The sequence below is a fragment of the Sylvia atricapilla genome, chromosome 1, assembly GCF_009819655.1.
Source record: "Sylvia atricapilla isolate bSylAtr1 chromosome 1, bSylAtr1.pri, whole genome shotgun sequence".
Taxonomy (NCBI): domain Eukaryota; kingdom Metazoa; phylum Chordata; class Aves; order Passeriformes; family Sylviidae; genus Sylvia; species Sylvia atricapilla.
Genome location: NC_089140.1, coordinates 67,699,256 through 67,712,133, shown reverse-complemented (window position 1 = coordinate 67,712,133; position 12,878 = coordinate 67,699,256). Strand labels below are relative to the sequence as shown.

General features: G+C 36.8%; 1 protein-coding gene across 1 annotated transcript in view; it reads left to right on the top strand.

The window, feature by feature from the left end:
* Positions 1 to 11,832, top strand: part of CDYL (chromodomain Y like) — a 103,937-nt gene extending 92,105 nt beyond the window's left edge. Inside the window, exons 3-7 of the mRNA XM_066325253.1 lie at positions 538 to 794; positions 1,376 to 1,548; positions 4,576 to 4,786; positions 8,864 to 9,007; positions 9,930 to 11,832. Of these exons, the coding sequence (XP_066181350.1) occupies positions 538 to 794; positions 1,376 to 1,548; positions 4,576 to 4,786; positions 8,864 to 9,007; positions 9,930 to 10,088 (944 nt within the window). The 3' untranslated portion in view covers positions 10,089 to 11,832. The remainder of the gene's footprint in view (positions 1 to 537; positions 795 to 1,375; positions 1,549 to 4,575; positions 4,787 to 8,863; positions 9,008 to 9,929) is intronic.
* The last annotated feature ends 1,046 nt before the right edge of the window (positions 11,833 to 12,878 follow it).

The following is a 12,878-nucleotide window of genomic DNA, read 5'->3' as shown; positions in this document are numbered from 1 at the left end:
AAAGAAGTATAGTCTGCATTTCTTCATTTCCATTTTTCTTTAAAGACTGTTATGCTTTTTATGATCTTGTCAATCAAGTTCTTTATTTGGTTTATTTCTAAGTGTCTTTTCCTTTATAATAACTTGTGATGTTTGAAACAAAGGGCTTTTGCTTTCTCTTAGCAATATTGATGCTGTTAAATGACTTCAAAATGTTGGAAAGGAAGAAAGCAGACTGTTAACCTACTGAAGTGCATTGGTATTAATTAAATACACCTTCCCCCCTTCTAAAAATGAATATATGACAATTGGTCTGTTTGGCCTTTTCTAAATGTATATTCTCAAAGTGATAAAATTAATTTCTTGAATCCATTTGTCACTTCTGTGCACAGTGTGTCTTTCAGTAACTTGCAGGAGACTGAGTTTCATAATTACTATGTGTTCTTAATATGAGTTTCATATTAAGAAATTATGCAGGAATTATGTTTTCATGCTAATAGGCATTTTGAGATGGGTGAGCTAATCAAGTGTAATTGTACTTGCTTAAACTATTTCTAGGTACACCCACCTTCATGGAAGCATTAGCAGCCAATGGTACAACCAACATCCAGACATCTGTAACAGGAGTGACAGCCAGCAAAAGAAGGTTTATTGATGACAGGAGAGATCAACCCTTTGATAAAAGGCTACGCTTCAGCGTGAGACAAACGGAGAGTGCGTACCGGTACAGAGACATCGTTGTCAGGAAACAAGATGGATTCACACACATTTTGCTATCAACAAAATCATCTGAAAACAATTCATTAAATCCAGAGGTCAGAACAATTCAGATTTGGGGATGGGAGGGGAATTTGAAGTCCTTGCCTCATTTCTGCTTGTTTTTCAGGCACAAATGTACACAAAACACAGGTTCTTACTTGCAAGGTGTTACGTTTACAGTTGACTTTATGTGAAATTCACTTGCATTTAAAAACTCTGTTATCTGACCATATTGATGTGTACTGTCTTTTATAAGATGTGCAGTGATTTACGAAGTGCAACTTGAAAAAAGCTTTAGCCTCAATTAAAGCTTTAGCCTCTTTTTTCTGTATTGGTTGCATATGCCATCTGCTGTCCAAGTTACAGAAATGCTGAATGAGTTTAGTTACAGATAACATCTAATAGCTATTTCCTTAATGATTTAATTATCTTTGTCTAATTACATTTTTGAAATGCAAAGCTTCTAATACATTAACTTCCCCTTTTTTGGATAATGAAGGAAGTTGACTTTTCTAATGAGATGGTTGAGTGGATCCTAAGGAAAAATTAAAGATGTTGAAAGGAGGTAGGGAAGAGAACAACATGCCACTTTGTAATGATGGATTTAAATGATTCTTATGAAATTTTTCTTTTTCAGGTAATGAAGGAAGTCCAAAGTGCACTGAACACAGCAGCTGCAGATGACAGTAAACTTGTGCTGTTCAGTGCAGTTGGTAGCATTTTCTGCTGTGGTCTTGACTTTATTTATTTTATACGACGTTTAACGGATGATAGAAAAAAGGAAAGCACTAAGATGGCAGAAGCTATTAGGTATGTATGACTGTCCTCAGTTATCTGATGAGTATTGTTCATTATGTGGCCTGGCTTGTTGTATCTTTATTTCAAACGCCTCTTATTCAAAAATATCTCAGACAGTCACCTGTTATATTAAGTGTGTAGCACTTAATGCTGCTGGTCCTTTTCTGTTTGGGTTGTTATTTCATGTTATTTCATTTAATTTTAAAATTTAACTATGAAAACTGGGAGTATTGTAATACTCTTCCAGTTAAAACCAATATTAAAATACTTCAATAGTCATAGGGTTTCAGGAAAACAAATTCAATACACCAAAATTCAAGATGTGTATTGAATGAGTAAATTGATATAGTACATTCAGAGAAGTGGAATGATGGACATTTTAGAGGAGTAGTTTAATACTGGTGTGGTCATCATCCAAATATTAGGTAACAAACCTAACATTTAAACAAAATGAGCTGAACTACTACCAAGAAGAGGATAATATGGGGAAAAAGTATGGATCTTGGAGACACATTTTAACAATACAAACAAGTACATTTGAGCACTGGTTTTGAGATCCTGGTCTCTTGCATTCTTCTATAGTATCTATATTCTTTCAGAACCCTTCTTCTGTTGTTATCAATGGTCATGTTTCTAAAAAAAAGGCCATGGACGTGTAAATCCTGTTTCATTGGAGGCACAGTTGGTTTGTAAAGATGACTATAGTTATTTTTACCAAAGGAAATTCTTCAGTTATTTCATGTATAAATTGCTTATGCAGTGACTTCAGATATGGCCAGAAGCTCTTAGCACTGAACTTCTATCACTGTTTTAATTTGGGCCCTTCCAGAAACCTGGGGTTTTTTATCTAATATTCATTGTTAATAGAATGGGCAAAGGTGACTTAAAAAACTTACAAATACACACCCTCCCTTTCAAATAAGGTATTTTGCATGAATATTCTGGAGATGGTCCTCTCTGGGATATTCAGACATGATTAAAATTATCTTAAGTCTCTGGATGGGATGTTTGTATGATGACTTGCAAGAGATGGTTTCCGGTTTGGATTTGGTTTTTTTGCATTTAGCAATTTCAGCTTACTAGAATGAGTTAAGTAGGACTGTGATAACCTTTAGTGCTCAATGCAATATAGTAAAATTATCCTGTTTTGCAGAAATAAAATAATACGTAACACAAAGGGAGCAAACTTTAAAATTACCTGTGCATCTGTTCATACATGCATGACTGTTTTTTCCTCAGAAGCTCTTGGAGGCATTACTGTTTGAGACTAGAGAAGCATCCATTTTTTTTTTTCCAGTGGGTACTGGAATGAATTGTCATTTTTTGTTGTAAGTGAGGATGAGAATATGCATATGTCACCCAATAGCTTAGTACCCAGACCAACCCAAAGAAGGGAGATGAGATGAGATGAGGAAGTTTACAGATGTGTGATGTGGGATAAATAGAGCTCTACTATTGATCTTCATAATTTTAAAAAGCAGATTTATTTGTTAAGGAAAGCTCCTGAAGGAAGATCAATAATGCTTTGCCCATCTTCATTTTTACCTTACTATTGTCACTTAGAAACACAGGTAAATACCTTATGCTGCTGCCATACATAAATACAGTGATGGCCAAGCAGGGCAGTGCCACAGTTATGGTGCCCAGAGGTGAGGAAAGGCTGCAGCCCTATTTGAGAGCTGTTGGACACATGAGTATACCAAAGTGCTGTGTCAGCTGATGCTTGTAGTGGGGTGTTAACTCTGCACCTGCCCAACTACTGTGATGTACTAGGACCAGTGCTAGGCTTTTACAGAATCAGAAAATGGTTGAGGTTGAAAGGGACATTTGCAGGTCATCTTGTTCAATCTGCTCAAGCAAGGTCACCTAAAGCAGGTTGGCCAGGACCATTTCCTGGTTGTTGTTGTTTTGGGTTTTTTTGTTTGTTTTTTTTGGGGTTTTTTTGTTTGTTTTTTTTAATCTCCCAAAACTGAGAGTCCACGACCTTGTTGGTCACCTGTTTGGTCACCCTCACAGTAAGAAAGTGTTTCCTGCTGTTCATAGGGAACCTCCGTGTTTCAGTTTGTGCCCACTGCATCAGTGGACACCACTGAAAAGAGCCTGACTCTGTCCTCTTTGCATCCCTTTTTCAGGATTTTTACACATTGGTGACATCCCCCCCTGAGCCTCCTCTTCTCCAGGCTGAACAGGGCCAGCTCACTCACCTGGGTCACCTTGATGGCCCTTTGCTAGACTATCAGGAGTCTCCCTTTCACTGAGAAGTCCACAATGACACTGGGGCTGAGCAGAGGGGCAGGATCAACTCCTGCGACTGCCAGACAACATTCCTTCTAAAGCAGCGCAGGATACCACTGGCATGCTGCTGGCTCAAGTTCAACTTGGTATCCACTGGGAACCCTAGCTCAGTTTCTGCCAAGCTGCTTTCCAGCCTGTCTTCCAGCATCTATTGATGCCTGGGGTTGTTCCTCCCCAGGCACAATGCTTTGCACTTCCCTTGTTGAGCTTTCGGAGGTTCCTGTCAGCTCATTTCTCCAGCTTGTCAGGATCCCTCTGGATGGCAGCACAATCCTCTGGTGTATCACAGCGTGGTTTTGTATCCTGAGCAAACTTGCTAAGGATATGCTCTGCCCCATCAACCAAATCATCAGTGAAGCTGTTGAACAGTGCTGGACCCATCACTGACCCCATGGGGTGCAACATTTAAATCACTGGCCTGTGCCATGAGTCACCACCCTCTGGGTCAGCCATTCCAACATTTTTCAATCCACCTCACTGTCTGCTCATACAGCTCATGCATCAACAGCTTGATTATGAAACTCTTATGAAGAGACAGTGCTGAAATCTTCACTCTGAACTCTGTGTAGACAATATCCACCTCTCTCCCTATATCCACTGAATAACCACCTCATTGTGGAAGGTTATCAGGTTGGGTTTGAAAGTGATGTTACTGTGGAGATGAATTATTATGGAATTTTCAAGGGCTGGTATATTTTACACTCTCGATATCTGTAGTGAGTGCATGTTTCTGTTTCTCTTCAGGAATTTTGTGAATACTTTTATTCAGTTTAAGAAGCCTATCATTGTAGCAGTAAATGGCCCAGCCATTGGACTTGGAGCATCTATATTGCCTCTCTGTGACGTGGTTTGGGCCAACGAGAAGGCCTGGTTTCAGACACCATACACTACTTTTGGACAAAGTCCAGATGGATGTTCATCCCTTACATTCCCTCGGATAATGGGCCTGGCTTCTGTAAGTAGCTTGCAGGGTAGGGGCTGGCAGCTACACAATTCAGTTGGGATAATTTATCCAGTGTGATTTCAAGACTTTTTGCCTTCCTGTGTTGTCTTTTTCTTAGTTTTTTTCTTTCTCTCATGAAAGCCTTTCATGAGAAGCCACCCTTTATAGCTTTTCTGCTCCATGCTCTTACAGCTTACCCTTCACCTGCATGCATGGAACAGAAAGCAGGCACGGGACTTAATCCCACCTTTGACCCTGATGGTGACAGAGGGGTCATGTCTGTGTACCAAGACACATCTCCCCTGCTGCTGCCTCGTGGGGACCAGCCATGGGTGTCTTGCATTTAGTACAGCCCCAGTGTGGCACTTGGTGTCACTGCACAGCGGAGCACTGTGGCACCAGCCAGGAGCAGTCTTATGCCACTATGCAAAATAACTATTTCAGCTTTCATGCACTCCTAACAAAAAGCTATTTAAGAATCTTTTACCTACGTTATCTTCATGTTGCTTAGTGTTTTCTCGTGCTGTATTCTTTGAAAACTTAGACCTACGTCCCATTCCAATTTGGACTGTAAAACAAGCGCTTGTGGCTATGCCTGTTTTCCAAAATTGCTGTTTATTATAAAAGCCACTTTTTCCCTGTAGGTATTTATTGATTTAAAAATATGCATTTCAGTATATTAAAACACCAGTTTTAAAAGCTCTAACAGTTAATTGTGTCATGTTTGGATTTAGTTATTAGAAGAGAACAGAAAAGGTAACTTAAATAGATTAACAGTTATAAGAGTATCTTTAATATCTTAGCATGTTTCAAACTACTGATTGTTCCTTTCCCTTTTTATTTGGCCATCCATCCATTCATCCATCCATTCCATCCATACTCGTCCTTTAAAGACTTGTGGTTGTTACTTTTCATTTCTTTAGAAGCTGTACAAAAAACAAAAGCAGCTCTTCCCTAGTGTACTCTTTCATGTGTGTTTGTGAATGCTCTCATTCTTAAATATAAAGATTTAAATTGAAAGCTTCCAGTGGTAACAATTCTGTAATGATCAGTGCAGAAAGGGGGAAAAATCCACTGGTTTTGTGCTATCCTTGCCTCTCTGCAACACAGCAGTGTCTCTGTGGGACAAAGCTGAACTTTACTCAGCACATTTAATGAAATATGTTCAGAATCCATACTGAAGACTTTGATAAAGAAGCATGCTTTTTGTCTGTAAAAGAGAAAGAGAGAAGTCAGCAGGAAGATGTTATGAGTGAAATGTAAAACATTCAGGTGGACAAAAATATACAAAAGAAAGAGTTAAGGTCTCTGTATGCATCATAACATTTTCTACAAATGTATCAATTCAGCAGGAGTAGTGCCACCCCTGACTCTTTTAAGTCAGTCTTACAATGCAGTGTTGTTAGCTGCAGCAATGTAAAAATGTTCTGTTGCAAGATTGCTGGAAATATCTTCCATGTGAGGTCAGTCACCTTCTGCGGGTGAGCAGGTCTGTCATGGATGTTTGGGGTTTTTTCCCCCACAAACATTTTCAACCGTGAGATTATTACTTTTGAAGTAATTTGAAGGCCAAACCTTAGGATTCAAAACTGATTCCATCTTGGAATTACCAAGATTTTTAGAAGTGTCCCTAAACTTGGCTTTTGAGTTTTGAAAATAATCTGTAATAGATGTTAAGGTGATGTCTGTATGGGGAGAGGTTGTTATGGTCTGCCATGGAGTTCTTGCTCTGGTCCTAGAAACAAAGCTGAGGAGCTGTGTGATCACACATCACACACTGGGTCTTCCTGCCGGTCTCCAGCACACTTGGCAGGATTTCTTAGCTTTTCTGTCAGTCATGAGGGAAACAGGTTCCTTAGTGCCCGGAGTCCACATCACAGTCAGGATCAGAGGCCAGCTGCCTCCTGATCATAGTGCAAGAGAGCTGAGGTGCTCCATGGCCCCTGGTGAGCCTCAAAGCCCTCACTGGAAAGAATCCAGAGGTCCAAGTGAAGTTCCTCTGTGGAAGGACACATTTTCTACTCAGAGTAGAAAATAAAGGTTGCCAGTGAAAATCTTAGTGAAATATTTTTATCTTAGTAATTTCTTTTGCTGTAGAACATTTCTTGGAAAGTAACCACCAAGTGAGTTATGGCAGGTACAAGGCATGATTGTGATGAAAGCTTGTTTAACAGTTGGTCTCCAACAGATTTTGTGTAGAGATCAAAAGTGAAGATGCCAGAGCAAGACTTTTCCCTTCAAAACCTGTCAAATGAGAACATCAATGAGAATGCTAATTTCTTGTTAGATTTTATGCTAATACTGTGTTACAGCTGGCAGAAATAAGATAACTGCACCATTCTCATTTATGGTGTTTCATGTTCAGGAGAATTCAGCAGTTGCAACTAAGTTTTAAGGGGAAAAAATGGTTTCCTAGCATTCGTTTTTATCCTTGCAAAGATACATGTGAAGAATATGTAGACCTGACCACCTGCCTTAAATGTTTGCTTGTTCTAACTGCTAGTTAGATTGACTTCACATTTTAATCTTTTACAGAAATGTTAAGTGTTTTTTTAATTATTTTGGAAGCATAATTTTTCCCCAGCTGTGTAGGAAAAAGGATTCCATTTTTAGACAACCATGTGTAAAAAATCTCTGGTTTTTAGCTGGTATTTCAGGTTGTTATTATTCACATACATTCTGGAAAACAAGAAGGAATAGTTAATGAAGCTTGTATATTTGATATTGTGTTCCTAGAGGGTAGAACTATAGGATATAGAATTTGATCATAGTGCAAGAGATTTGGGGTTTGATAAACTAGTATTTGTGAATCCCAGCTTTCCATAGTAACTGTGAGAGATGTGCTGAGGTAAACTCAAAGTAAAATATGCTAGGAAACTGGTTGGGTCTTTTTCTTGCATTCCTAATGGACTGGCTGTCCGGAAGCAAACTGCCAGTAGAACCCAGACTTTGTATTTCATTACAAAGGAACAAATAAGAGACTGAAGTTTCCAAATTGCTTTATGTGTAAAACGGCAATATAAGGAACATAATAGCACAGCAAATACTTAATTATTTATTAAGTTAATAATTAATTATTTTTAGATCCTTAACTGAAAGTTGCTGAAATAATTACCAAAATTTTCAGTATTAGAAAACATTAAAAAACTCGGTATTTTTCCCTCAGAAATGTTACACCTGCCAGGTTTGTGTTTTGGAACAGCCTTATTTCCTGTGTTTCAAGAATCCAGTAATGGGTTTATCATATTTTTTCAGTGGAAATAAGTCATTACAAAACAATAACACTGATTTTTTTTTTTTTCTTGAGGTTGACTCTTACTCTGACTTTTTAATTTCCACTGCCGATTTCCATGTAAATGTCACTGCAAACAACTGCAAACTGTAAAAAAACTTCACTAAAGCTAGAATTAAAGTGGCTGTAGGACAAAGCTTTAATGGGGAAATTGGTAAATAGTGGAGTGCATTATAACTGGAAATCAAAAACATTTACAGAACCAGAGAGAGCATCTTGTTTCATAGAAGGTAGTACTCGATTCTGTGCCTTAAATCACGTCCAAGATCTTTTAAATACTGGCAGTTTTAATAAGACTGCTATATCAGATTCTGAAAGGATTTATCACTTCAGTATTGGACTCTTGAAGAAAAGTGAATGTTTGTTTTCTGTGAATTTGGCCAGAAATTGGAATACATCATTATAAAGGGCAAGCTGATGTATTCATTGCTGTTTTACAGATTTGCCAGGCATTATAACCCATTCCCACATACACAGATAACCAAGTCAGCCATACTGCAAGAAAGCCAGAGCAAACAACCATTCATGGCCAGGAAATGACAAAAGACATTTCCACATTTAACCATTAATCATAGATGTCCACATTTCAATAACTACTGACCTAGTACTGGTCAGCATCATGGACCAACCAGCTGTAGGCCAGTATTTTTCTTTTTTTTAATCAAAACTTGGAAGAGCTGTAATAAAACAATTTCAAACAGTGCAGGCATATTTTTTTTATTTGTTTTGAACATTTTTCCTTTGATGAGTTTTGTCTCATTACATTTCATACCAGAAGTAACTTTTTATCCCTTCAGGCCAATGAAATGTTGTTCAGTGGAAGGAAGTTGACGGCGCAGGAAGCTTGTGCCAAAGGACTCGTCTCCCAAGTGTTCTGGCCAGGAACATTCACACAGGAAGTAATGGTTCGAATTAAAGAACTTGTCACATGTAATTCAGTTGTAAGTTTCCTTTATCTTTTTGTATTTTATGATTAGACGAATAAGAATTAATCAAAGTAGTATTGAACTGCATCTTTTTGTTAAAAAAAAAAAAAAAAAAAAAAAAAATTCTTTTCATGAAACAAGGACTCCATTATAGTACAGCAATGTTGTTTGACAGATTTTTAATGTATCTTTTTGGGTTTGTTTTTTTTTTAGGATTCTTTTTAAATTTTCTGTATTAACATAGTTTCTGAAGTCCAACTTACTCTAATCGACAATATAAACAGTTGCCCTAACATCTGCACAGAAATCTTGAGTTAGCTTGAGTTGTAATTTAAATTACCTAAGAAATAAATACAGTCTTTGACATTATGCTGGATGCCGTTTTATGGGTAACACGTAGTGGTTGTGTGCACTACTGGCAGTTGCACCAAAGATTTATATCTTTCCTACAAGGAAAGGTGCAATACAACTCAACTGTTCCGTGCAGAAATTTTGGATTTTAAAAGCAAATTAATAATTTTTAAACAGAAAAAACAAAGGGTTTTTTTTCAGTGTATTTGAATGCTCAAGAAATCAAGATCTGCCCAGTTATTAGAGCAGTTTGAGGTAACAGTATTATGATTAGCCTTTGCTACTATGGACTTGCACTTTCCTGCAGTTAGTTCTGTACCATATATTCAGAGTTATTTTATGATTTGCATTATTTTCACATTTTTAAATTGTGCTGGTATAAGGTAAAGGAAATTTTGTGGGATGCCACAAGGAAGATGACTATGAGAAACACTTCTTACAGTCATGGTATGTCCATGAATTGATAAGCTTAAGTTGATAATCACCTCCAGGATTTGTCCATTTTAAACCTGTTATATGCCCATAGAAGCTCATGGGGTGCTCAGGCAATACTAACCCAACTCCCTCTTTTTTAATTTTGGCTTAGGTACTTGAAGAATCCAAAGCTTTAGTACGTAACATCATGAAGGTGGACTTGGAACAAGCAAATGAAAAGGAGTGTGAAGTTTTGAAGAAAATCTGGGGCTCAGCACAAGGGATGGACTCAATGTTAAAATATCTGCAGAACAGAATTGATGAATTCTGATGAGATAACCATGACACTGGAATTGTATTTCTTGGACATCAGGGCAAGCAAAATATGCCCGTTTAAAAAAACCTTATATAAACTAACCCCTTGCTCAGCTTGGGAACAGGAGTGGACACACCCCCCTCTTCCCCTTTTATTGTCAAGGGGTTTAAAAGTACTGTATCTCTTAAATTTGAACAAAACTCCTTTCTCCCTGATTGTTACATGCAGATATATACACACACAAATGTATGTGTGTGCATGTATCTATATATGTCTTTTATATATATATATAAATATATATAAAAATGTAATATGTGTGAGAGTGTGTATGTAGACACACACACACAAGGTAAAAAATGATAGAGTGCACTACCAAACATCTCTAAAAGCTCTAGTTTTTGTTATCTTCGGCTAGTACTGTATCAAATAGAGACTTAATTAAAAAGTGAGTGGTGTTGCATTATTTTCTGTGTGGCAGGGAAGTCTGGAATAATGCTTTTCTTTTTCATGAGAATACAGAACTGAAACGGGTATTAGCCAGCCCTTGCTTTCTCTGCCCAATGAGTCAGCTTAGAGAAAAGGCATTGTCTCAGAAGAAGGTTGAAATACCTCAAGTAATGGAACATTCTAAAATTTTGGGGTAACGAAACCCTGTTATGCTAAATCTACACATATCCCCAAAAAGAGAGTGTGCTCAGGATTAATGCTAAGGAAACGCTCTTGTTATTTTTTGGGGGGAGGTATAGAGAGGTGGGAGGAAGGGGCAGGAGTATGTCTGATTCTTACCCAGACAGCATGAAGAAACCACTGTCTCTTGGGGAAAGGGAATGAGGGAGAGCCAGATGGAAGTGGAAGGGGGAAGGAGGAAAAAAAAAAAAAAAAAAAAAAAAAAAAAAAAAACAACCAACACAAAAAAGCTTGTTTTGCAGTATTAGTGAATCACTGAATATCTTATGTATGAATATCCTAAGTTATAAGTTAGTTTTAGTGGGTTTTTAAAAAGCCTCTCTGGGTTGTTTTGTTTGTTTGTTTTGTTGGGGTTTTTTTAATAACTACATAAGTGCTTCTGTTGCTGGGTGAAAATACTACTTTATATACAGTTTGGGTTTTGTTTTTGGTTCCTTTTTTCCTGTTTGCTGGTTTAATTGATGTATTACACCAAAAATGCATTATATGTTCATAAATTTTAGGTTCACTTAGAATATATTATTTAATAAGTTAAAATTCTTTTGGCACACTATTAAGTAAAAAAAAAAAAACTCTTTAAAAAAAAAAAAAAAAACTACCTTATATTAGATGTTTAATGTTCTTTGTCTACGCTTTTTTTATTATTTGAAATATACACTATATGCAGTATGGTGTAAAAGAGTGCCCTGTGTAAATAGACCTATTTTGCATTCCTTTCAGGAGTGGTTATTGATTCCTGACTGCAGATATCTATTATTACTTGGGTATCTGTGCTTGCAATCTTATTGAATGTATTATGAAGAATGAAAATGAAATCAAACCTTATTTTTGTACAGTTTTGAACTTTTTACTTGGAACTGACCCACCTCCCCTTCCCAGTGGAGAGCTGTACAGTGTGTAAATCTGCCTTTACCTTGGATTGGTACAGTATTTTTGCATCTGTGGGACCTACTTCTTTGTTCTAGTAGTTTGAACTATATATAAACTGTACAATCTGTAAAGTTTTTATAGAATAAATATTCAGCTGTGAAAACTGGTTAAATAAAACTAATATTTCTTAACACATTTTAAATGTGGCTCTCTCACAGAGTTGTCTTTTTCAAAGACATTTCCGTTCTAATTTTAAAGTTGTTGAAACAAATCTTGTAACTTAGAGGCTTTAATATTTGTTTTATTTTGTTTAAAAAGCTCTTCATTTCTTTCAAATTAAAACTTGAATATTAATTTATTGATGTAAATTTTATAGAAGTTTTTTCTTATGGGAGGTAGATGGGAAAAGAAGACAGAGGAAGTCATTCTGCTTTTAATTATTTTGTTAGAATTCAAACTAATGTTCAGTAAATTTTTTTTTGCAATCTCTTGAAAAAGACTTTTCCTTACAGTAGTGGGGGCTAAGTTAGAATTCCTTGGCTGAATTTGATGTTAGTGAAAAGGGGAAGAAAAGATGTCTTTATCTACGAGTTCTGTAATGTTAAACCTTTTGGAGTTCAACTTCAGTTTTGTATAAAGATCACTTTCCTGGTACCTCTAAGTCCATAGTGTTCATATATCTGTATCAGCTGGGGGATTATTTATGCTTTCTTTAAACATGAAAGAACAGTTACAGTGAAGACAGTTGAAGGCAATTCAATGGAAAAAATAATTCTACTTCATTTTTTTGTGTTGCTGCCTACAGTTTGCATGATAAGATGTGAATAATTTATTGACTGTTTAAATTCCTGTCTGATTGGAAAAAGTCATTGAGGCCACTTCCTATGCACTCTCAGTAACTAACTTGACACTATTAACAAATTATATTTTCATGCATAAACAGCTTTTTTCTGTACACTATACTACAGGAATACTGTTTCTTCAGGAAAATTCTGTCCCTTTTTTTTTTTTTTTTTTCCAGTATGGGTCAGTAAATATCTTCTGCTGAGTGTGAAGGTTACAGTCAAGTCTAGTTCAGTCTCTGCAAAGCCATAATAGAACAAAGAGAGGAAGACCTCTCGTAACAAGCAAGAAAACCTGAGAGATCATAAAAACTGACTTAAGACATTTTTTAATGAGCGTTTTCAAGGCATTTCTTCACAGAGGTCTTTGTGCAGTGTGATTAATTCCTGATGCTTGTACTGTTTT